At 38.9% G+C, this 26,928-nt stretch overlaps 3 protein-coding genes across 4 annotated transcripts; 2 read left to right on the top strand and 1 right to left on the bottom strand.

Moving 5' to 3' along the window:
* Positions 1-229: 229 nt before the first annotated feature.
* LOC102720607 (GDSL esterase/lipase At1g71691-like) lies at positions 230-4,341 on the bottom strand. Its single transcript, XM_015837852.2, has 5 exons — positions 3,967-4,341; positions 1,575-1,696; positions 1,235-1,462; positions 905-1,154; positions 230-824 (listed from the first exon to the last, which is right to left on the bottom strand). Exons 1-5 carry the CDS (start codon positions 4,328-4,330, stop codon positions 598-600), a joined length of 1,191 nt encoding a protein of 396 aa, XP_015693338.2. The 5' UTR covers positions 4,331-4,341; the 3' UTR covers positions 230-597.
* A 472-nt stretch (positions 4,342-4,813) lies between these two features.
* Positions 4,814-7,067, top strand: LOC121054447. Its single transcript, XM_040524161.1, has 3 exons — positions 4,814-5,129; positions 5,792-6,051; positions 6,941-7,067. The coding sequence occupies exons 1-2, from the start codon at positions 5,042-5,044 to the stop codon at positions 6,010-6,012; spliced, it is 309 nt and encodes a 102-aa protein (XP_040380095.1). The 5' UTR covers positions 4,814-5,041; the 3' UTR covers positions 6,013-6,051; positions 6,941-7,067.
* A 10,083-nt stretch (positions 7,068-17,150) lies between these two features.
* Positions 17,151-21,898, top strand: LOC102708619 (KH domain-containing protein At1g09660/At1g09670-like). 2 transcript variants are annotated; one of them, XM_006654352.3, is made up of 7 exons: positions 17,152-17,775; positions 18,277-18,362; positions 18,855-19,000; positions 19,741-19,857; positions 19,966-20,082; positions 21,022-21,165; positions 21,274-21,898. In XM_006654352.3, the coding sequence occupies exons 1-7, from the start codon at positions 17,666-17,668 to the stop codon at positions 21,424-21,426; spliced, it is 873 nt and encodes a 290-aa protein (XP_006654415.1). In that variant the 5' UTR covers positions 17,152-17,665; the 3' UTR covers positions 21,427-21,898. The 2 variants fall into 2 exon arrangements, with proteins under 2 accessions (XP_006654416.1, XP_006654415.1); XM_006654353.3 differs by lacking the exon at positions 19,966-20,082 and having other exon boundaries at positions 17,151-17,775.
* Positions 21,899-26,928: the final 5,030 nt, after the last annotated feature.

The following is a 26,928-nucleotide window of genomic DNA, read 5'->3' as shown; positions in this document are numbered from 1 at the left end:
GTATTATGGTATGCCGGAACGACGCAAGCACGATGTACGGACATCGTGACATGGATATCAACTTTCAAAACACCTTCTCTTACGATTCATTTATTTTTTATAAAAAAATAATATACCTGTGGCTGTGATGCCACTGGCTGTGGCAAGTGCCAACACAGATTTTAGTTTACAATTTTTTTCTGAAAAAAAGATATATATTACTAAAAGATCATGAGAAGAGGCTATAATTTGAAAACTTAATTTTGATAATATCCAAGTGTAATTAGAGCAACGCGATCGATCGATCAGACCGGCGGCGTAATTTATCACTACCAAGACACAGCATCAGCATAAGCCCAGACAGTAATATATCGTAGTACAAACCACAAAGCAGCACTTGCCCTGATATGATCCAAACTGAACACACACACAAACACACTCTGGCTAGTAGCTACTACTACAACAACCTATATAGTACTCATGCATGCATCACCATGGATCAACCAACCATGCACCAGATCGATCGATCGATGCAAAACCAAATTAAAACCACGTACGAACAGAATGATGAAGAGTTCAGAGCTCGATTCATCCGGTCTGGGCGAGTGGTACGGCGGCCTACGGCTGCCAGGCGGCAAGCTGCTGGATGTTGATGGGGTGGACGAGGTCGGCGCCGCCGGAGTAGGCCGCCCTGCCGAGCAGCACGTTCACCCGCTCCGTCGGGTGGAAGGCGTCCCAGAAGATGTAGGCGTTCCTGTCCAGGCACGGCCGCTGGAACGGCAGGCACGTGATCATCCCCCTGTTCCTCCCGATCCCGCAGCACCCCCTGTCCACCACGCTGAACCCTGCACACACACACACCATCGCCGGTGATGATGATCGATCGCCGTTCATGGCGATGCTAGCTGCGGCTGTACATACGTACCGTAGGACCACGGGTTGCGGAGGACCTCGGAGATCATGGCGTAGGTGTCGACGAAGATGAACCTGGCGCGGGGCAGGTTGACGTTGAGCGTGTTCACCATGGACCTCACCTTGCTGTTGAAGGGGACGATGAGGTCGTCGACGTCCGGCGAGCACATGTTGGCCGGGTTGCGCGCCCGCATGTTGGGGATGCACGCCATCGACCCCACGCCGGCGATCACGAACCGCCGCGCCCCCAGGTTGTACAGCCTCTGCACGCAACCAAACCAAACCAAATCAAATCGAATTGATCATCTGTTCGTCGTCAAGAACGAAGTGTGTGTGTGCGTACGGTGAGCTGCTTGGTGTACTGCTGCACGAGGAGCGTGGAGTACTGGTCGCCGTTGTACTCGTTGCGGGTGTTGTAGTTGGGCATGAGGTAGTTGTTGAGGTAGTCGTTGCTGCCCATGCCCACGTAGAAGATGCTGCGTGCCAGCTCGCCGGCGCCCAGCCGCCGGCGGACCTGGTCCAGCGTCGCCTCGAAGTTCTTGATCTGCCCGTTGAACGGGGTGCGCCCAACCTGCACCACGCATACACAGAATTAACGCAGATTAACTCGTCTCCGTGAACTGATCGTTGAGGACGACTGGTCGATTGATCGACCGGCGTAATGTGTGTGGGCGTGTGCGTACGAAGTTCTGGCCGGTGTTGTCCAGGATCCCGGCCGCGGCGGATGCGTAGTTCACGCCGTGGAGCGCGGCGTCGCCGGTGGCGTCGTTGTGCGAAGGCAGGAGCGGCAGCCCAAGCAGCTCAGCTGATGAAAGATCCAACAAGAATTTAGCCACAATGCCAGAATCGTATAGAATTAGCCACAAAAAGCAATCTCTTCACTTCGCTTATGCTTATAAGCCAAAATTTAAATTTTAACTTTTAAATTTAAAATTGATTTTAGGGGTTTTTTTATTAAAGTTTATTTTCTAATTTTAGCTTTTAAATCGCTAAAAATATATATATATAAAACTTTTTTTTCATAAATATGTCATCTGACAGTTGCGTGAAAAAGCCAAACAATTACCCATATATTATCAGTGAAGTTTAATTTAGCATTTGCTTTGATTAATTTATGAGATTAAATCAAACTTGGGGTACGCAAGTAAAGATCTGGCCATTCATGATACGCAGTGATCCGATCCGTTCGTAAGGACAGGACTGATCAAGGCTGTAGCATCTATCCATCCATGCACAGTGCACACTCTGCATTCACAGCCGTAGCCTCTGGAATTCCGGGTAGAGTCACATGGAAACATTGATGCCCACAGGCAGGTACAGTGTTTAATTACTTCGTCGATAAAAATTCATCACCATCATGTGTACTGCATGATGAGGCGATGAATCAATGGTAGGGCAGAGCCTGCCAGCCATGGGGGAGAAATTGACAGCACAGCCATTAATATTAATTACTCCATGGATCACTACGGAGCTCTCTCTCTCTGTTTGAAATTTTTGGATGTGCACATGCAAGAGGATGGTGAGCATTATAACTGCAGCACTTACTCTGGCTAGCTAGGATGCTCATGCAGAGCTAACCAGCCTAAAATTTGCATGGACCATGGATGGATTCACTGTGCATGTTTGGGGTTTCAATTAGGACAAGTACTATGTATACCACACATAATCTAGGCATCCACACTGGTATGTATTGATGTTTTGCGGCTGCTTCTTCAAGGAAAACAAGGAGATATATAGCTGCCCAAACAGTACAAGATATCTACAATTTTTTCTGAGTTGCTGAAGAAGCGTAGGTTTTCTAGGACTAGTTACAGGTCCGTGCGTTACAATGGTTTTTATTCGATTTAGAAGAAATATTTGGTCCGAGTGGGCTATTCGAAATTTTTAGTGGCCGGTTGTTATGAGAAATCGTTTTTTAGTGCTAAATGATTTTACCGGAGAGAAGAGGTTTTCATGTGGAAGTGGAGAATGGAGGGACAAAGGAGGATGACTCCCTCCACTGAAAGTAGAATCAATCTAGCCTTTTTATCTTCACTCATCCTACTGCCACAACTTTTTTCTATTAGAATTTAGAACACATAAATCACTATTAGCTTAGATGTTTCTATTAATAGTATGCTACTCCTAATTAACAGTTTCAAATAGAGATCACTGTAAAAGTACTCAACAAATTATATTATATATGGTGGTATACTACCCAATACATCTAACCTGGAACAATGCAACACTTGATGTATAAAAAAATCACCTCAGCATATAGCTTAATTTTAAAACAAAATGTAAAGATTGATATGTTATTAAACATTGTCAAAACTATTCAAGTGATACTACTACACATTTTGCAAACTAGATTTTCTTCGACAACAAGTAGTTAGTTAATTTATTTGCAAGATTAGCTCAGTTAAGGATGAACCAGCTTAATTAGATTATCCAACTAGCAAGTATGGCAATGCACTAGTAGGTCAAAGTTAGCACTAGCAGAACTTAGAAGTACAATTACAAAACCTTCAATTGCTCTGCAGCATGGGCCCTTCCTCAGATGCATCATTCCCATTTCTAAGCCAGTTTGTAGTTGTTGTTATATGCTTTGGAGGTTAGTTGGTTTGGAAAATCATTTTGTAGTATCAGTAAGACTTTTCTGTCAGTCATAATTGAAATCCTCGCAATAATCTCTCTTAGATTCAAAAAAAAAAACTCCTTTTAAAATCACAACGGACACCGTTAGATAATTATACCCATTATAAATCTGTTAAAAAAAAAATATTGGTATGGCTGTAACATGTTGCTTGTCAAAATGTAGGAGACAATGCAACCTGAATAGTGTTAATATGGGACAGTTATGTTTTTTAAATACCTCTTCAATTCACATCGAAGCGTGTAATTGAAGACATTTTGTTTCGACACACAAGTATTTACTCAAAAGGCTATAAAATTTGATGTCAAAGAAAACTTACTCCAAAGAGTACTGTAAAACTAGTTAAACTTAAACCCTAGCTAAAAATAAACAGCAAGATTAATGAAGCCCCAGCAGCACACAGGGGTAATGCATGGAGCCATGGAGTGTAAGCGGCGCACCTATCTCGTCGACCATGGTGTAGCCGTTGGAGAAGCGGCCGGTGGGACCGCCGGCGAAGTCGATGCCGTAGGGCAGGTAGTTGGCCTTGGCCAGCGACGTCATGTCGTTGTTGTTGCCGTTGTCCGTCAGCGAGTCCCCGAACACGAACATCGCCGGCACCGTCGCCGCGCCGCCGCCGCCACCTCCCCCGCCGCTCCCTCCGCCGTTCGGCCCCATCGGGAACGTGCCGTTCCACGGCGGGAACACCACCTGCGCCGCCGCCGCGCCGCCCCAGCCCAGGAGCAGCAGCAGCAGCAGGACGACCGCGGAGCTCGCGGCTGCGCTACCGCCGGCCATTGCAGCAGCCGAGACCGAGCTGAGCATGCAGTGCGCCGGCGAGGAGCGTGCGTGTGTGCGTGTGCGCTCCTGTGCGAGTGCGTGTATATAGCGGAGGAGGAGGAGGAGGAGGGTTTAGGAGGGGGTGAGCCGGTTGTTGGTGGGTGGATGGGGGCAGAGCAGTAAATGCCGGTGAGGTTTCACCACCTGCCATCTCTGGTGTGGTGAGTAAATGCCATGGTGGAGCTCTCTTCTCTGCTGCGACGACGACGACGACGACGACCGTGCAGTCAGATCACCGGCCATCTTGCCCGTGTAGCTGGGCCGAATCTAGCTTTGGTGGGCTAGGTGTTCTCAAATTTGGGCCCACTTAGGCCCATGGGGGATACTGGGCTTTAGAAACAGGCCCGGGGTTTCTGAACTGACCGCGACGTCTACCCGTCGGCGATAGGGCCCACCGCCAGCCCAACGCGGAGCCGTCGAGAACGACCAGCGATCCGTTCGATTATACCCACCGGGAGGAGGCGTGGCAATCTCAAGGACGGCACCGAAACCGCACCGAGCGCGGAAGCTTCCGTTCCACCTCCTCCGATTCCCACCGCCGCCGCCGTCGGCGCAGGCGCGAGGAGGAGAGGAGAGGGGGGCTGCGTCGGCTGCGGGCCTGCGGCGTGGGGTGGGGGTGGGGGTGCATCCGCATCGGCGTCCCGTGTCTGATCCGAGCGGGTGGGGGGGTGCCGCCGCGTCGCGAGGAGGGTGGAGATGAGGCGGCCGCACACGGGGTGCGGCAGATCCAGCACGGCCGCTTTCCTCCTCGCCGCCGCGGCGATCTGCGTCCAGTTCGCGACAGGTGCGTGCTCGCTCGTTCGGTTGTTGGGATCTCTACGGTGAGGGCCGGGGGGGGGGGGGGGGGAGGGGGGCTCGGTTGTTGGGATTGCTAGGGTAAGAGGCAGGCGGCGGCGGTTGTGTGTTTTTGTGGAGATCTGGTTGCGGATTAGGGATTCGTTCCATCGTACTCGAGTTACACCAGGTTTGTTGCGATCTGGGGGCTGCCTCATAGAGTCGCAACGAGCAGTTTGAACTTCAGATCGCGTTTTAAGGATTTTATTGCAGATACTTTGGATCTGCGCAATATGGTTTCAGTTAATTAGGTAGGAACTTGCCGGTTAACGGGTTACTGGATCCAGCTTCACCCATCACCTCAAGTCATGAACTTTGCTGATTCTCATATCCTTGCAATTTGTCTAAGAATCCCTAGTGCACCTGGCCACCAGCCATCCTACTTGTGTTAACGAAGAAGTAAAGAATTGGATCTGTAATTTAGAATTTGAGGTGCAAAACGAGAAATTTAGGTTCATGACATTGAAATACCGATTAATATTACGCTTTGATATTGTCCAACTTAAAAGGGTACATTTTTTTTATAGAAGTAATGTGAGCAGCTTCAGTTTCCATGTATTCCACCTTAAGATTTTGATTTTAGATTCTGAAACCTGCACAAAATGTTTGCAGGGTTAGCTGGTGATACTGATAAGAAAGCTGAAGCTCAGTCAAAAGGTCATACTGGGCAAACAGTTTTATTTGTCCTGCTAGGGGTTGGAGCAGTCTTCCTGGTGTCATTTTTGCTTTTCAAGTATTGGCAGAAGAAGAAAAGAGAGGAACAACATGCACGCCTTCTGAAGCTATTTGAAGAGGACGATGACATTGAGGTTGAGCTTGGTCTTAGAGATTGATAATCTCCATTGTACAGCAAGAGTATCTTGGCTGACAAGGTAATGTCTATGGAAATATTTATAAATGATGTAAGGCTATGTACATTTTAGGATTTCCCATAATACTTGTTTGATTTGACCATACATTCAATGTAAAGTGTGTTGTTTGACATTTTTATACTAAAGTTTGATTTCATTTTTTTGATAAAAGAAAGTGATGTTAAGGTGATTGTCTCGTGCCATTTGATGGCCTAACATAAGCTTTCTTTCTTACAAAACTCTGTTCATAGTTTAACTTTGCAAGGTTTAATTTTTCTTATTAGCTCAACAAAGTATAACACTATAAACTTTTGGCTGAATACTTAGAAGTCTGACATTACTTGTAGTCTTCTGAGCAACTTTCTTGCGTTCTCATCTTTTCGCTTTTGCTTATGCTTATAAGCTAAAATTTGAATTTTCAACCTTAAATTTGGAGTTGATTGTAAGGTTTTTTCATTATAGTTTATTTTTCTGCATTTGCTTTTATATCGTTAAGAACAAGTACATAAGTGTTCTATCACAAATTATTTTTCATTTGCAAATATCCCGTTTAGTTTTTTCAGGCAAAAAGCCAAAAGTTGAGGGCCTTGGGCATTATATTTTAGTCAAACTCTCCAGTTTGAGTAAATACAATTTGTTTTGCTATGTGCATGCTTTCTTGTTACTAAACTATAGCATCTAATGTTTTACAAGTGAAACTTTCGATTCCCAGCATCAATCCTTATGCATGAACATGTGCAGATATACACAAATAGATGGTGGTATCTAAAAGCACTTGAAAAAAAAAAAACGTGGCCTGATTCCTTGCCAGTTCTTGTCATCTGTTAAATGCAACACATATTCAATTATCTTTACAGTATCTTAGTATTTTTCATACCTCAAGTTTTAATGCAAATTTCTCCGTTCACAGGTTTTCCTGGCTGGTCCTCACAGAATTTTCATGTTATTGTAAAGAATTTATTGTACTTAAACCCAACAGGTCTCCTTAGAAAGACCTACTGTATTTTAGTTTTATGTGGTGAGTGTCCTGGCATCCACGAAGAATGAGTAATTTGGCTTTTAGTTTTGAGGATGAAGTGCAGAGGTTTGGAAAAAAAACATAATTTTCTTCTTTAAAAAAGGAATTCATCAGAATATAAACAGAAATCTAGCCGATGATTGTTCCTGTGTGCCATGCTCTCCTGGCTGTATCGCAGCAATTCAGTGTGTAGAATTTGCTACTTTAGAGGGTGATTGTTCGGCCATTAACAGGAAATAATTTGTAAATAAAACTTATATATATATATATATATATATATATATATTCATAGCGATCTAAAAGTTAATACTGAAAAATAAACCTTAAATCTGGAGAAAAAAAAACTTAAAATCAACTTATAATTTAAATTTTGGCTTATAACTAGGAGCGAAATATGGGGGGTGGTAGATTGTTGTACCTGTAGGATTAATAATGGTTATCTCCTGGTAGAACTCCCAATTGGGGCAAGATGATGTTTAGGGATGATAATTTCATTCGTTTACCCGTAGGTAAAAACCCTAATAGGGTTGGGTTTGTTCTTCATTTGATACCATGGTTTTTAATTGGGTCAAAGTCAGTACCCAATAGGACTGACATGTGGGGACAACTTCCAATATATATATAACCAATTTTAGGTTTCCCCTCCCCACAGTCTCCACTCCACAGTCTCCACCGGACCAGCCGCCAACTGCAACCCACTAGTTGCCGCCCAACCTGATTCCCTCCCGCACTCTCGCTGCCGCCGGTGTCCCTCGTCCGTCGCCCCCGACGATGCTGCCGTTGCTGAGAATCGAACGCCCGCCACCGCCGCCCTTGTCCTCAACTCCAACATTGGCGGATGCCGCCACAGCGGTCCCTCCTCCCGGCGCCGCCCCCATCCCCTCGAAGCTCTGCCGCCGCCGACGTCCTTACCTTTGACGTCGCCGCCGCCCTCGTCCTCAACTCCAACGCCGGCTGACACCGCCACCCTGGTCCCCCTCCTGACGCCGCTGTCCCTGACTCCCTGTCGCTGCCCTCGTCCCCCCGATACGCATCTGCCGCCGGCCAAAACTGCCTTCGACACCGTCGACCGACGCTTCCTCCGGTTCAGTGTGCGACACAGGCGCACAGCAGCAGTATGCATAGTTTTTCTTATCTGGTTCTGGAAATTATATGCTGGTAGTTCACAAATCACAATGAAATATGCTGTATATGCAGTGTGTATATGTTGTATATTCAGATGTGTGTATATGCTGGAAATTATATGCCAAAACTAGAGAGGATCATCATGCACTTATATTCTGAACATCTGAACTTAGTTTAGTCACCTCCTTCCTTCTACATGCATGGTTGCTTCTGCATTTTTGAGTTTTGGGCGGGTATACCCACGGGTATCTTGCGCCGTGTAAAGGCGGGTAAATGGGTATACCCGTGGGTATACGACGCCCGTGAGTAACGAGTATGGACAAATTTTATACACGTAATGCAGTAACGGGTATACCCGCGGGTATAAATTTATCTGATAAATACATATATGGGTAGTTAATACCCGTGTCCGTCATGCCCGATTGCTATCGCTCGATGTTCCTGTTACCAACAGGATTAATATGGTCCTATCAGGCTATACCCCAAAACAAAATATCTTTATACAGCTGAGCAACTTTTTATGTACTTTTTACAAAACTGCCCTTTTGTACGATCCAAACCCCTTAATAGAATCATAACGTTCTTTTGAGTAATACCACTAGCCTCTTATGCAAATTTGACTAACTAGTCTGGTATTATTTCACAAAGACCTGTAATATGAGCAATCATATCCCTCACTTGAACTATACGAAATTATCAATCCCTACCTTCCTATTATTATATTGTTTCATTAGTGTTTCTCAACTTTTATATATATATATATATATATATAGTCTAGCTACGGTGAGTTGCAACTCATGAGTAGCTCCGTGAGTCGGGGTCTAAAAACATATCAAATTATCTCTAAATTTCGATTTATATGGCTCACTAGATTATTTGTATCAAAATCTTGTAGCACGCAATTTTTTTTATTTTTGGAGATTTTTAAGTATTTTTTAAAGATTTTTAAAAGTGACTGTACTTTATTAATAAAATAATCAATGTGTTATGTATCACTTTTAAAAACCTCAAAAAAATACTTAAAAATCTTCAAAAATGAAATTTTTTTGCGTGCTACAAGATTTGGATACAAAGAATCTAGTAAGCCATATAATTCGAAATTAGAGATGATTTGATATGTTTTTGGACCCCGACTCACGGAGCAGCCCGTGAGTTGTAACTCACCGTAGCTAGACTATATATATATATATATATATATATATATACCCGTGCTTCGCCACGGGGATAAAAAAATCATTACATATTAAATTCTATTAAAATATATGATGAATATACATGTCATATGTATATAATTTAATGAACAATCGAGTCTCATAGAAACATTTAGTCCCTTTGTAGTTTAATAAATAACGTTGTTAATTTTTGGCACATGTTTAATCATTCATCTTATTCAAAACATACATAATTATTATTTGTTTTTGAATAAATTTATTACTGTATGATTTTTGAGTGATTAAACTTGTATCAAAACTCAACAGCGTTATCTGTTAAAATAAGAGAGTATTAACCTTCCCTCAAAATATTATCATAAAGCTAAACAATCACAAATAATATATCTAATGCTAATGGGTGACCCAGGCATATTGAGCAAGGTTTAATTAGCTAAACTAACTAATTAATTAATAATAAAATATTACTCAATTTGAACAGTCTAATACCAACCGGGTTTAATGTAGATGTATGAATCATCGCAGTTCCTATGAGAGAATTAAGGGGAAAAAAATAAAAGGGTGCATGGGCTGTAACTGGGAGGTATAATTTGGCTAAAATCAAGTATGGCCCATACAGTAGATGGGTTTTGTTTCCAACGAATGGCTGGGATTTCTTCAAGATTCGCTCATGGGCGAGGCCGGCCCAGCAGCGTGCGACTTGTGCGAACGGACCAATCGGCGATAGGATCTTGTGCGCGAACAGCACGACCCACTCTACGTGCGTGGCCTGGTGGCCCACTTGACGGACAAAAATATTGACAGACTCACTATTGCTCTGTATAATAGTATAAATATAGATATATATATATATATTCGAAAATATACGCATTCATATAAGTAGTATTTGTAATACTACTTGTCCCAGCAATCATTTTTGTTTAAAATTATTTTCATTTTACCTCCACATGCTCTCTCACCCCCATCCACCTATCCAGTATAGTCTTTTTTTTCTTAACCTTAATCACTGCTAAACAATATAAAAATATTTATATTTTAGAATAGAGGTATAAAGATAGTAGAAAAATAATAATTGGATTCTAGGTTGAATTATATTCTCCATGTTTATAATGGCGCGATTGTCCGATTCCATTGCTTCTGTTTTTCCATCTTAAATTGTGTTTCCCCTTTCTTTTAATTTTGACCAAATTTATAAATAAATATTAGAATTCACAACACTAAATTGGTTTCAATAAATCCACAATCGAATATATTTTCTATAATATATTTATTTTGTGTTAATAAATTTGCTATAAACTTGACCAAACTTCAATATGTATGATTTAGGACAAATCTAGAGTGACTTATAATATAAAATAGAGAAAAAGACATAGCAGTTAGCAACTCATCAAAACTGATCAATTTACCTTCTTGATTTCTTGTGCCAATGGCGATGGGTCAGGTTGGGCATGGTTATAATAAATCTATGCTTAATCAAGTGTCTGACTTCGCCCACCTGATCATCCACACACCTAAAAGGGTCGGCACATACTCCCTCCGTCCCAAAACAAATCAATTTTTTAGTTTTTAAATATAATAAACTCTTCGTCTTATTTAAAAAAATTATGATTAATAATTTTATTTTTATTAGATGATAAAAATATGAATAGCACTTTATGTGTGACTAATTTTTTAAAAATTTCTTGAATTTTTTTAAATAAGATAGATGGTTAAATATTCGACATAAAAACCGAAAAGTTGGTTTTTTGTGGGACGGAGGGAGTAGAGCTCAGTGTGTACCCACACGCAATGAGTACTAATTTCATCAAAGCTCAAAATATTAAACATGACTAGAAGAAAGGTATGTGAGGAATGGGTTTAAATCAACTAATACATATATATCGGATTGGGCATAGATTACCTTCAATAGAACTTAAAACCAGGTTACTAGTTTGTTGTGCGCTAGGTCATGGGAACTCATGCGGGTATGCGGACATGTAGAAAAATTGAACCCCTGTCCATACCCACAGTGGCGTGGTATATGCAGGTGCCTATCCCGTGAACAAAATTGGCATCCCTACCCCTCGCAAAAACAAGTACTCTGCATTTGTATTCTTGGGATTACAGTTAGGAGAAATTAGTGACCTAGAAATGTTTTTTTATTATATGTACTCTCTGTTTTTTATTTGAGGCTTTTGATTTTTAGATATATGTTTGACCATTCATCTTACTTAAAATAATTGATAATTATATAATTTTTGAATAAGATAAATAGTCAAACATTAATCTAAAAATCAACGACGTTAAATAAGAAAATAGAGGGAGCAACATGTAAATACACACCGATACGCACATGTACATGACTAAATGCCCCCATATCTCCCTAAATTCATATTTACTCGTATAAACATTTCTAATGGTGGTGAATGGTTGAAGTGAATCTGCCACTCACCCCACCAACTCTCTGATTTTAAAATAAAAAATAATTGTAGACCTACATGTCAACCACCTCTACTAACTCTCTATTTTTTGTGGGAAAAAATATGTAATAAATAGACTCACATGTAATTAAGAAATATATGTAGTAATTAAGAAATGATACATGCAAAAATGATATTAATAACATGCTAATGATACTTTTTAAATAAATCTCGTTGCGACGTATGTGCAATATGCTAGTAACCCCATAACATACAAGGAGAGAAGCAACTTGTTTACATATAATGGCATCCACAATGTGTATCAAAAGTGACCCTTATACCTATATATAGACTATTTTACCATTATGAAAGGGGTATTATGGAGTGAAATATGATGAGCACCTTTAGCTATATGGACTACACATTCGGATTAAAATACATTTTCTCTTCTCTCTTGTGAGCTAGCTAGGAATATTGTATATGATTTGTGGGCCCTATCTTATATCAATTGATATCTTTATATCCTGCAAATTGAAATAGTAAAATAACATCTATATGGATGTACCAAGTAGTCCATATATATTGGTGATGCTTTAAGGTTTCAACTTGGCTGATTATATTACCAGGAATAGCATTACAAAGTAACCACAACTAGTAAAGTGTCACACATAAAGAAGCATATAAACTATGCACATGCCACACATTAATTCAATCCATAGGCCGGACTCGACAATAATGCAGTACTTGACTCCATAATTAACCTGGACTTCACTCAATAATGGTGGAGTAGTTCAATGATCCGCTGGTTGAAAATTGGTCGGGTAGAATGGATTCAGTACCATTGGCTCTTTTTTTTTTTTCATTTGCGATTAATCCCATCCATTCATGTGCATTGGAACGTCCAGCCCAATAATACATCACAAGACCGACAAAAGCAACAAAGGAGGCACTGACCGTGCTTGAGGAGTTTAAGATTATGCTTCTTATATTTTAAAAATGTTGGGTTTTCCAACTTATGACTTTAATTTATTTTTTAAATTTTACAACTGCAGATTCTCAAAATTTTAATCATAATTTAGGATGTTTGTAGGAGCTAAAGACTCCAAGAGAAATTATAGCTGCCTGAAGCTCATCCAAATAGACCCATATAGTTGAGAGGATAGGAGGAGAAAAATAAAAATTACCACCATATATTGTAAGGGTAAATTAGGTGAGATACTTAAGCGGAGAATTTAATTTTTTTGATAAAAGAAAAACTGCAAATTTTATTTGAAAAAAGTTGAAATATTCAGTTACTAGGCTATTACCACATATACGATTTTTCTTGAGATGAAACTAATAAATTGTTCTATGTGATATGCCATAACATTAGTACATGTTTTTTACGAATCATTCACAGGATGCAAAATGTGATTAATTTGTAACAAAAGGACAGAAGGTTATACATCTATTGTTGGCTAAAGCCCATGACCCGTTAGCTCACTGGCTCATGGTTAGCTTGGTTTGGTTTAGTTGTGTTTTCCTAACGAGCCAAGACTCATTAGCACCAATGAACCAGCTCACGAGCCCCCATGGGGTTCGTGCATGCCGCTGCACTCCATATCTTGCCCGCGACACCGTTGTGGAGGAGGAAGACGAGGGGATAATCAAATGTGTCCGTAAGCATGACGTCATCACCCAACCCCTGCAACAGCAATGCCTCCGTGTCCCCAGCCCCTCTCTTGCTCCAGTTAAGGAGCTAAAATGAGTTGGCTCAAGCTGCTAATGAGCTGAACCGAGGCCAGCTCGTTATCCAAATGAGCTAGAGCAAACCGATCTAAGCAACAACCCATACATCCTATTTTCTTCGGAGGTTCTTCCTTTCATTATCTTTAAGGTCATCTAGGAAAATCATCGGTACCGAAATATGATATAGTATTTAAGATGATTTCTTTTTAGCGGTGATCTAAAACCCAAAGAGAAAGGGACATGAAGTCGAGGAGCTCTCTACAGGAAGAGGTAACCATTCATTGGGACTCTATCTCATGAATACCTAAATATTGTAAAGTACCCATAAATAAACTAATTGAAAACATAAGTGTAAACACTTATTACTTACAATTTTTCTCTCCCTATTTTTTCTCCAAATCTGGTTACTCCATGCTGCCACCTCATTAGCATTGAACCTTTAGCTTCTTTTCTCCTATTGTTGTTATTGTTATTAACATTTCTCGATCATCCCATTTTGTGCCTCTAATATTGGCCACCTACATGTCACCCGTATACACACAAGTGACTAAAACGCCATAAAACACAACACCTTGCGATGCTAAACCTGATTTTTAAACATAAAATTCATGGTTACTTTAGTTCAAATTTCAAATTCTAAGTTGGAAGTTTGAAATATGCAGGAGGGTTCGAATGCAACTAATTGAAAGAGAATTCCAACTGCGAGATAGCAGAATAATATGACGTTGCAGGCTGGAAGAGAACTTTGTAAAGCCTTACCACAAAGAAATATTTTATTCCATATTAATTTCCTGGAAGAAATAAAAATCCATCATTGGGTCCACAGATGACACGTCCAGCTGCGATTGGGCCAAGACTTTGCATGGCATATTTGTCGGAGGGCCCACCTGTCAAGAACCAGCTCCACGTGGACCATGTCCATGCATGCAAATTCGTTTTATTGTTTTTTCTTTTCTTAAAAGAGCTCATAAAAAAATCCAACAGTTTTCACTTGACGCGGTTAATCTAGTGTAAGTATTTCAATCATATATCTAAATATTTGATGTCATTGACTTTTTTATAACGTTTAATCATTCGTCTTATTTAAACTTTTTTATAAAATATGTAAAGATATATATATATATGCATAAAAGTATACTTAACAATAAATAAAATAATATAAAAATAACTAGTAATTATGTAATTTTTTTAATAAGATGAATGGTCAAACGTATATTAAAAAGTCAACGGCGTCAAATATTTAGGGACGGGGCAATATGTCTTGCTCCAACCATGTGATCAAATTGGAGAAGACCATGGCTGCGTTCGCAAGTGATATTGGCTATTAGTCGAATCAAAGCACGTAAAATGAGAAAAACCATTAGTATATGATTAATTGAGTATTAACTTTTATAAACTTAAAAATAGATTAATTTGATTTTTTTAAAAATAACTTTCGTATATTTTTTTCTTGAAAAAATACTCTATATAACAGTTCGAAAATGTGAGCACGAAAAACATTGAAAAAGTTTCAGATGATTGTCCCTTGCGAACGGTGCCCATATTTACCGAAGCACAAGTAGGAGCAAAAGTTAAAGTATTTTGATAGGTAATCGTTGAGACAATGAAGCATCACATTGGACCCCACTTGGCGACACATCCGAAACATCAAAGGGAGCTCACCAACATGTGTAAGAAGACACGTAGGCTTATGGCAATACATGGAGGAATATAACATGGTACACAACCAATGGTATTTGTTAATTATAAAGTAAACATATTTATAATTGTCAAGGTACATTTTGATTTTATACGTTTTGTATGTCATTTCAACTCATCAATATGTATTATTATATTATTGTGGTTGCCAATTAGAAAACATATAATTTCTCGGTCTCAACAAATGATTCTCAGCCAATATACTTTATCAATATTTTTTAGCTAAGCAACACATGCCGCGTTTGGCACGGGGAAGAAAGGGTTATTTATCTAACGTGAAAAACATAGTAATAGATTAAAACATGATTAATTAATTATTAACTATTAAAAAATATAAAATATATTAATATATATTTTTAACGCAACTTTCCTATAGATTTTTTTTGCAAAAAATATATCGTTTAGCCGTTCGGGAAACGTGTGCGTGAAAAATGAGGGAATCTGTTGGGTTAGAAAGTGGAGTGTTGAACGCGACCACACTCATTTACTAGATAAATATTGGAGACGATGATTACGGTGATATTTGAATGATGAAATGTTAAAATAGGGCGTCATTCGAAATTTAGAGAAGTCATATCAAATGAATGGTACTATGGTAGGACATTTAAAGTGTTGCAATAACACTTAAAAACACTGCTGTCTGCCTGTCTCAGCTACGCTCTATCGAACCTCTGAAAGCTGCTACTTCCTCGAAAAACTACTTTAGAAATATATAATGTTATGAACCTGGGTAAGTTTTTTTTTTTAAAAAATTATCGGGATGGCATGTCTTCGGGTAAAAGAAATACTTAATGACAAGAGAAAATACATTTGCTGTGATCAGTCCTAAAGATGTATGGACTATTTATAAGAAAAAAAAACTTATGTGCCAATGACTTTTCCCCAATCCATTCTATACCATGAATTTTGCCTCATTTTCTACATGTCCCTAAGTTTTTTATTTTGATATCGACCCATAACTCAGTTGACAGTAATTGGCTGTTTCTTTTTTGTACAAATGACCATATTACCTCTTTTAATACTTGTTTGCTACTTTTTTTTTCTAAAAAAATATAGCTACGTACTATTGGGGGTAACACTAACTAGTACACAGTTTTGGACAGGGGCATGTCTAGATTCGTAGTTAAAGAACATGATTCTCAATATAAATAATATATTCATTTGTAAAAACACAAAGGTGATTAAATCATTTGATCATAAATTTGACAATTTCAATTTATCTTTTATAAATGAATTTTGAATAACATTTTTACCCAGATTTAAACCAATATAAAAATAATTTTGATATCAATTTCTTGGGAAAATCTTGTATGGATTTAATCGCTTTTCTAAACAAATTGTTGATATTTTTTCTCCAATTTGGCATCAAACAACTCTGTGCCGTTTGATTTTATTATAAACTACTTTTTCACATTGTATTTTTTAAGTAGGCTGCATATGGTTGTGGGAGAGGGGAAAAATAGTCACTTTAGAATAATCTAAATAATCTAAATGTCAATTCGCGTTTAGCTAACAGAGTGTGTATATTGAGGATCAAAGCAAAAACTAAAATACATGAAAAGGATGTGACGAAATTCAGGGACGTACAAGTAATCAAGAGAAAACTCATTGGCACATGAAAACTCTCTGTAAGGATCCATGCCCCGACTCTCGGATGACTAGATTATTTAGGTAAGAGCGCAATGCTTCTTGTGAAATTCTTATATAAATAATGATTTCATAACAGCACTGATTTTTTCTAAGACTCCTGCTAATTCTCTCTACAATTGTTTACTACTCCTAATTTAACCCGCATAAATCACCAAAAAAATAACAAAATAATAATGATAAAAGAAACGTGCTCCACCCTCTAGAAGCAGTCAGGCAGAGGACTCCAATCATCTGAACTGGCAAGACATACAGCAACAGCAGTGAGGGGGAGGAGAGCATCCAAAGCTTTCTTCTGGGTTTGTCTCTTCCTCCTCCGGACTCACCTCCCACCCACCCACCCCCTTCTCCGGGTTCTCTTTGTGCTTGCTAGCTAGCTGCTGTACAGGCTAGTCAGTACACAGGAGGAAGAGCAAGCAAGAACAGCAGCAGCATGCACGCAGGCAGGCAGAGGCAGCCACAAAAGAGAGCTGCTGCCAACTCTTACACAGCCTGGGCTCCTCTGATCACTGATTGATGCAAGCCCAGCTACTACCTTCCCTTTTTAATTTTTATAGCACACATATATAATCCCACACCCATCCCAATACTTATAGTTTCTTGGGTTCTTGGCACCGTTCTGTCCTTTTAGATTTCCTTGGATTCCATTCAGGCCAGGCCTTGCCCCCCTCACCATAGATACATCTGCTCTCTGATAGCTTCCTGCTTGTTTGCTCTTCTTGGCTTTCTTGATTTTCTTCTTCTTTAGTCTACCTTTGGTTCTCTCTTTCTTGATCCTGGTTTGCGCCGAAAGATTGCAATTTTGCCGTGTTTTTTCCTTGGAGTTGTTCTTGTTGTTGCTGCTGGAGGCCATGGATGAGAGGATCCCACCGCCCCCTTTCTTCCAGTTCTCACCGTCCGGTGCCCATTCTTCTCCTCACCATCAGAGCCCCTTGAGGTCTCCTGCCTCTGAGAGGGAGAGGTATGCGTGCTCCAACTTCTACAAAGTTTTGTTTTTTTTTATAATTCTTTTCCCTGATCTCATTGGCTTGAATCATTCCGAGTGCTATTAGATTTTGTTTCTAGCCATGCGGGATTTGTGCTTAATTTTTGAATCTTGCTGTGATTCCGGCATTGATCAATGCTGCCCCCACGTTGATAAATGATCTGCCGAGTTGGGGATTCTGGGGTTGGTTGCTAATGACAGATTTGCGGCTGAGTTGTTGACTGTTGGCAGCCATTAGGAGTTAGTAGGCATTATATATTTGATTGGACGTTGATAGCTGTAAAGGTCGTGTGCGTAGTGCTCATTGTTTTAACTAGGCCATAAATTCTCACTATTGTTAAGCATTTTATTTTTTTAGATAAGTATATCATTTTGTTTTAAATGCTTGGAGTAACATTTTTCCTTATTTGATGGTTAAGTAAATCCATGCCTGAGATTCTTGTGATTCAGCTGACTGATGAGGTGTTTGTTTTGCAGATATCTTGCTGAGTTACTTGCTGAGAGGCAGAAGTTAGCCCCGTTCATGCAAGTTCTTCCATTTTGTAACAGGCTTTTAAACCAAGGTTTATTTCCTTGTTATTCATTTATATAGTTCTTAATAGTTTGAATATGAGTTACCTATCAGAGTAGTGCATTCAACCATTTGCTACTTTTAGCTATTCCTCTAGGCTGCTACTCTGTTGATCTTGGATAATCCAGTCCTTCCTTATCAATAGGAGATGCTGTTGATGTGAATCACATTCACATCTTAATGATATTATTTATATAAAAAGTGATAGTATTTTAAAAGCACAGAAGATAATCCTTTGAGATCAAAACTAATCACACTGAAGATATTCAGTCATATCACTTGGCATGTTCAGATCAATGCTGCATTTTATTATAAGATGCAACATATTTTGGGTGTGTCAGTTTCTAAATTCTAGCTCCTTGCTGTTGTTTATGGTCTGAGACATGTTGAAAGAAAAAAACCTTGCCTGGATATTTTTCTCCCTGATTTGATGTGGCATAAATAGAACTAACAAATCTTATATTGGCTTGTTTTTTCAATGCAGAGATTTTGCGGGCATCTTCTTTGCCACCTAACCCAAATTTTGTTGATCCTGAGAGAGTCAATCTTGGTAGCCCACTAAGGTTAACTGGCCGCCCTATGAATGGTCAACCAATGGATCTGGAGGGATGGTCAGGAATGCAAACAGAGGTAATGCATATTCATACAATCTTCTGTTCATTGGTTCTGCATGTCTGAACTGCCTTATCATCTTCTGTATATATCACACACACAAAATGATCAGGAAAAATCCTTATCAACTATGCTAATATGCATCTTCTCTGCTTTAAAAAAAAATCCTTTTGGTTACTACATTTTGAAACATGCATATCTCTACCTGTGCCAACTAATGTTTGTTCCCCATTAAGGATTTCTTACATTTTCAGAAGTTAGAGTAATGAGTGAACTTAGGCAATTCCAATTCCTGACACTGTCTAGCTCACAAATAGGCAACCCCATAGAAATGCTAGATGTAGTGGGCAAATGATAGGAATGATCTCAACGACACTAACGTGATTTACTATCATCCTTAAATGTATTGTTGTTATGTATGAGAAAAATAATGAATCATAGTTATTGAGAATTTTTTCTTCCATCTTATTTGTTGTTTTAGGAAATAGGAAATGTGCAACAGTGTGAGTTTACTGCTTATTTGGCAACAGTCACTATGAGATCTTAATATTAGAAACAGCTGGTTCCTCCAATGAACATATCATATTTAAATACTAGTGCTTGGAAAAACCTCATTCCTATAAGCAACGCTGGTTTCTATCATATAATCCATGTGCGAAGTGCGATTGTCATTGTCTCCAAAATCTCGAGCACTAAAATTATTGATGGTTTGATACTACTTCTCTGATTTGCTTATGCTTATAAGTGTTTGATTTCAGCATATGGTGGTACCCCAATCACCATCCATGGGCTGGAATGGTGCTCCTGGAGTTGCTGGAGGCCCTGTTGTTAAGAAAGTTGTCAGGATTGATGTTCCTGTTGACAAGTATCCCAATGTATGTGCGGTCTGCTTTAAATTATAGTTATTTTGATGAACTATTTTAGCTTTCCTATTTATGCAATATACCATGTCCAAATCATTTATAATCTTTTATTATGGTTAGTACAACTTTGTTGGCCGTTTGTTGGGGCCACGAGGAAACTCTCTGAAAAGAGTTGAAGCTACCACCCAATGTAGAGTCTATATTCGTGGACGGGGTTCAGTGAAAGATTCTGTTAAGGTAATTAAACATAGTTAGAACTGACATGCTATAGTTGCCCATTACTTATTAAATAGTTTGGAACCTTTTAGGATCACATTTTTCTGGTACTATACTTACTATGCTCATAGAAATATAATACATATATAGTAGTCTAGTTGGTGGTTAAATCAGCTTATTAATTGTATGAGTGGTGTCGTGGCATATAAAACGTAAGGTTGGTTCTGATTGATAAAACATGTTATATTATAGAAAAGGACATCTAATATAGCTTTCACAGTAAAATGTTAATAGCTAATCCTGAATATCTATATTTCTAGTTTGTAAAGCTGCAATCTGGTGCATACCAAGATTGGTCGAGTGCATTAGCCAGAAAATGGAGTCCAGAACCACAGTTTTTGTAGGATATATCTGCCTTACCTATGTTTGATTCATTGGTGATATCTCATCCTGTAACTTTTAATAGTATGGTTTTGGTTTAGTTTGACCGCAGAGGTGTATAAAAAAGCGGATAAAATAAGGCATATTGTTTAGTATATTCACTTTTTCTATGGTCTTATTCTCTCATGTACCCTGGACAATGGAATTATTCATCTAGGCGAAGATTTTTGCGAATATTCTTGCATAGTGGCATATTTGAAAATGTGTTCCTTTTTGTTATGTTTGGCTCAAAAATCCATGTTCTCTTAATAATTTTCCAAAATTAACTGTGATCCAAACATTTCATCAAATGAAAGTTCATGACGGACTATCAGTCTTGCATTCCAACCTTTTGCTCGGTCAAATATGTTAGTTGGAATTCTTTGGTTACGTAAGATCACATTAGTAATTAAGAAAATCCTAGTTTCAAAATATTTATTTGACGTAAACATCGCCCCTTGTGTTTGACTTTTGCTTCATTTCTGGACTATAAAACATCAGTTGATAGAGGTGCTAAAAATTGTTTTTATTCGTAAATAGGAAGACAAACTTAGGGATAAGCCTGGCTATGAGCACTTAAATGATCCACTGCATGTACTTGTGGAATCTGAGTTTCCATCGGATATCGTTGATGTACGACTAAACCAAGCCGTGGCCATCCTGGAGGATCTTCTGAAACCAGTTGTATGTACCCTTACTCCCTACCTTTTTTCCAGTTACCACTTTCTTGTATCATTTACTTACTACTATTAAATCGGTATTACCTATATTTCTAACTAGCATTGTAATCAGGATGAATCCATGGACTACTACAAGAAACAACAGCTGCGGGAACTGGCAATTTTGAATGGCACTCTAAGGGAGGAGAGCCCAAGCCCCCACCTTAGTCCCAGTGTATCCCCCTTCAACTCAACTGGGATGAAACGTGCAAAGACAGGACGGTGACTGGAGATCGCAATTTCTGAAAATCTGATGTCTGAGCTGATGATGAGCTGAACTGAACATATTGCAAACCTGTTCTACTGCTGCAAATGATTGCTGATGCAAACAAAGGAAGGATCAAGCACGGCTGGCATTTAGGCCTGCCGTGATTTTGTGCGCTTGACCGCAGATATATTGTTGAATGGAAGAAAAATCTATGTGAAAGTGATCTGTCTGCCTCCTGGGGTTGTTGCTTGCTCATATTGTTGTTTATTCTTTGTGTACCTGGCTCCTAAGTATTAACATTGTTGCTTTGGATTAGTTAAGGCAGTTGATGGGTGGTTCTAGATATTGGGATTCAAGTGGTGGACAATAATCAGGTCTTGGTCTGTACAAGGAGTTGTTGTGGGGTGTCAAAAAGGTTGCTGTTCTAGTGGACAACTGTGATTGATACAGTTAGTTCTCAATAATATTATTTGCATTGGCTATTCTTTTATATTCCTATCCTTTTCTCGATTTTGTCAGTGATTTCAGTCCGGACAATCTGTTTGATAGGGAAAGTCTTGCTGCAGACTTGTACCGAAATGCGCGATAGAATCTGATTTTAATTCTAAAAGTCTTATTATCTATTGTTGACATAAGTGGTAGGTTGCGCAATATGGCATACCCTCACACTGACATAGCATCAATCTGATGAGACGTTCCGGCTTAGCATTTTGGGTTCTAATAGCATATTGAATTTAACCCGTTTAGCATATTTGGTTTTAATCGCCGGGTTGCTGATGAAGTGCCGGTCGAATTTATTAAGAGATTAAGACCTTTTTTTATTTTTTTTGCTATGGTACGTTTTGGCCTTATTTGTATCGGCTAAACAAAGTTCATGCACCGAAATACACGTTTTGCAAGTTTATATACTACCCGCTTCGTTTCACGACGTAAGACTTTTTTAAGCTTACCTAGATTTATATGAATACTAATATATAATATATATATCTTATTTATTAATAAATAAATAAATTTAAATAAGAATAAAAATATTACAATATCAAAGTGAACACCTGACGTAATCTACTCAAAATCAAAATACTAGGGAGAGCAAGCGACAAGTCAAACAAAGTGCAGCGTGCTACCGAATGCATGAACTGACATCATGTACTTCCTATAGATTACTTGCCTCCCTTGCCTTGCAATGAACCGGTCTCTTTGCCTGGTAATCATGATCAACGCCACAGTTATATCATGCATACTAGAAAGCACGGACCCATCATTTCGTATAATCATAGTACATGCCTTTCTTGGCATGTCGCATGAAGATGAACCGTGCCATTTGACAGAGTTGCTTTTGCACCTCTATGCGTGTGCGTGTGAGAGAGATTAATGGTGCCCATTTTTTCGCCCATTATAGAAATAATACGCGCAAACGAAACATAATTTATGAATAAAACTTTTACACGCGTGTTCTTATCGATCTAAATTAGGTCTAAAAAATAACTACAATGAAAAAATTCCAAAAATTAACTTTAAATTCAATACTAAAAATTTAAATTTTGGCTTAACTGTAAGCGAAAAGATGATGGTGAACGTGTCCCGGACTCATCATGGTTAGGTGCTCCCATGGATTCATATGATCGATCCACCGGGCTCACGTCATCATTTCCATGGCTACACGCCATTGCTGGCGTTGTGTGCTTTGTTTTGGGGCCAACATGATGCTTGGTTACACCTGGAAGAACTCCAGCTGAACAAATGGTTTCAATCATGGACGGGTATGGCCCTGCCCTGCTTTACTGATTCTAGGGTTCTTGAGAAGTAACTATTGAAAAGTAGTACCTTACGTTTTACATTTCAGCGTTAGCTCATGGTATCTTCTAATATCTCGATAGTATTAATATATCAGGAATAATATTAAAAAGAATATGATACTTCATGGTATCTACCTATTAAGGTTCATTGCTGATGTAGATGTGTGTTAGTGTGTATTCATAGTTCATATAGAAACCAGAAATCATCCTTGTATTTAACATTATCTGAAAAATGCCTCTTCCTTTAGGATGAAACACTTTCGCTTCCACTAATCACAGTACGCCCTCCAATGGGATCTTAAACCTTAATTAGCAAGGTAACATGCCGTCTTTTATAAGGAACTTATTGCCGAGTTAAGATCAAGCTTATCATGGCATATCTGTTTGTCACAAAAGTGAGACTGATGGCAAAAATAATGGGCAACTTTTGTCTTCAACTGAAGTACAAAACCGTTTAATATGTCATAGAAGATAATGATTAAATCTTGTTGAGCAAGGGTTCACAAAGATCAAGGTTACACTTTGCAACTTAATTAAACCCGGCATTAGATTAATGGATGGCATAGCTGAGAGCGTGAACATAGAAGTAGAGTCCAAAGAGCAATTCATTTCGTCCACAGTAAAACGGCTATAAAATGGGCATATGCGTGCTAACCAGACAATACATCCATATCAAAATAAACCAAACCTAGTTCTATATTTGATATAATCTAGTATGATAAATTCCTTCACATTCTTTATATAGATTCATTATAGTAGGTTATATCAGATCTAATAATAGGTTTTTCTTTCATGGAGTCGTCTTTTAGCATTTTAAATAAAAAAACCAAACAGTACATTTACAAACAAATAAAAAATTACGAATAAATTTTTTATATATGTGTTCATATCGATGTAAAAGTCAGGTTAAAAAATAAACTACGATGAAAAGACTCAAAATCAACTCTAAAATTAAAGTTAAAAATTTTAAATTTTGATTTATAAGCATAAGCATAAGCAAAAGAAAAAAGAAAAAAAAAGTTGATAGAGTAGCACCCAAGATTTGGAACCAAGTGTCAGCAGAATACGGATCAGTCAAGTTGTGATCACATCACACATCGCATCCTAGCACATGGTCGGTAGCATAAGGCCCGTTCCAAAAAAAAAAAACTTTAAACAAAAACATTACATCAAATCTTTGAACACCTAAATAGAGTATTAAACATAAATAAATCGAAAAACTAATTGCAAAGTTATGTGATAAATCGTGAGACGAATCTTTTGAGCCAAATTAGTACATGATTAGTCATAAGTGCTACAGTAACCCACATACGCTAATGACGGATTAATTAGGCTCAAAAATTCGTCTCGCGGTTTTCACGCCAGCCGTGAAATTCGTTTTTCCATTCTTGTCCAAAAATTCCTTTCGACATATCAAACGTCTGATATGACACGCAAAAATTTTTATTTCACCAACTAAATCAAGCGTTCTCTACGAGCACGTGGTCGGAGCATCATGATTCGACAAACGTTTTACGGTAATCAATCAGGCTGCTGATAACTTGTGCCATTTGCAGTCTGTCGTGACTTCGCTTCGAGTTCGATCAGTCTCAGTATTTTCAGTCAACTCATCAACCTCATCATACCTGCAAGAGGAATGAGTAATAAACCAAATGTACTGAATCAGGATCGATATCGACGCAAAAGCTAACATGGACAATCAACTGACATCGAAAAAGACAAACGATATATTTATAAATACAAAATATTTTATGAATAAATTTTTAATGTATATGTTGTTAGCGACCTAAAATCAAATACAGAAAAATAAACATAATGTAAATCCTTAAAATCAATTCTAAATTTAAAATTTAAATTTGACTTATAAACACAAGCAAAAATGAATTGACGAATGCAGTTATGGTTTAAAATTCAGGGGAGGCCGGTGGGGTCCCTACCGTCGCCGAGGCCGACGCGGGGGGAAGCCTGTGCCAACGATGGAGGAGGAGGGTCCAGCCATCCCCGGCGCGGGCTCGACCTCGCCGCCGGCAGGCCCCTTCTTCTCCCGCCGCCGCCGCTCGTAGCGTGCTTGCAGCGAAGGGGGAAGCAAGCCATCAAGCACTGGGCCAACGTCGGGCTAGGCCTGGTTCCGAGTAGAACTTGACGAATCTCAAAGCATTGGGCCAGTGTTGGGCTAGATATTGGCCGAGTGAAGAAAAAAACGAAAACGGTGCAGTTCATGGGGTTGATCTCCGTCCTCCAATTTGACAAGGGCTTTGTTATTTTTGGATAGGAATTAATTTGATGAAAATTTTTTTCCCGAACATGCAAAAGGCTCCTTTTGCACGTCAATGTATTAAATTTTATTTTATGAAAACTATAATTTTATCATCAGGGTACCTATCAATGCATATCAATTTGAAGGGGATTTTGGGGGTGTACATTGGTTATCCAAACAAATTACTTGATATATCTCAAAATATAAAAACCTAGTAGTGGTACTATGTGGACAGAGGACAATCTAGCACGTATTAGGTTTTCATATTTTAAACAAATCGAGTATAATAAGATGTCAAAAATAATAGAGCGTATGATGCATGCCATGTAATTCAACGTAATTAAAGTCCAACCATTGGCCATAAAGACCGGGTTTGAAGACATGTTTTGGTCGTGATATTAAAAACCGTTTGTGTTATTTGCTTGGTGCTCCGTTCCCAAGCACATGTACTTATCACTGATGCCTAGAGTCGTTTAGACTTTGAGTTTTTGACCACTAAAATTGTGTAAATGATTAAACCACGATGAATTAATGTTTTATTCTCGATCACCTTGATAATACATGATTTTTGGGGGCACTTATAATGTTTTAACAAATTAAAGTTTAAATATGAAGAAATCATGTGACAAGGGGTAATCGTTGACTTTTTCATGTCAAACAACATATTTATAAATAAAAAATAATTTATAAATAAAACTTTTATCTAATGATCTAAAACCCAAGGTTGGAAAATAAACTTTGGTATAAAAACTCTAAAATTAATTCTAAATTTAAGATTAAACATTTAAAATTTGGTATAAGCATAAGCAAAAGATGGGGATAGAGTATTTAGAAACGGATTTTCTTCATAATGCACATCTACCTCTACCGTGTTCAAGAGAGAATTTATTTTTCAATCTCCGTGCAAAATTACGGACCAAACATTGCATAGATATAGCCAAAATTTTCTTCCATGCACAGAAGTACACGTCAGTTAAATTCGCAAGCAAAAACTTTCTCCAAATTTTCGGCAAAACCTTTCTTTTTTTTTTCTTTTTGACTGGTAACACTTTATCCTGAGATATCCAAAACTTGGGAGCTGGGAATTGCACCCTGGCACAGCATTGGTCAGCGAGGTGGGCCCCATCCCATCCACTGCCACGTCAGCGCCCTCTCCTTGCCGACCATGGCCGGGAGAAATGGGCGGTTCAACCATCAACGCCTTCCTTGACTTTCAAAATGGCCTCCGATATAATTTGCAGCCGGAAAAACAAAAATCGTTTTCGCTGAATTTCGTTAGACAACGACTAAAGGTTTGGGTGGTGACCGAAAATTCGGCCATTAATTTCATGTTTGGTTAATTTTATGTTTTTAAAGTAAGCACGAGGTGACCCACGATGGATGGTTGCGTCGTGGTATTATTTAGAAAAGTCACGTACCTTTTTGAATTTCTGAGTTTTAAAATAAAAACCGACAAAAGTAAGCTCT

The sequence above is a fragment of the Oryza brachyantha genome, chromosome 5, assembly GCF_000231095.2.
Source record: "Oryza brachyantha chromosome 5, ObraRS2, whole genome shotgun sequence".
NCBI lineage: Eukaryota > Viridiplantae > Streptophyta > Magnoliopsida > Poales > Poaceae > Oryza > Oryza brachyantha.
Note: the sequence above shows the minus strand (reverse complement) of the source record. Positions and strands in the feature narration are given on the sequence as shown.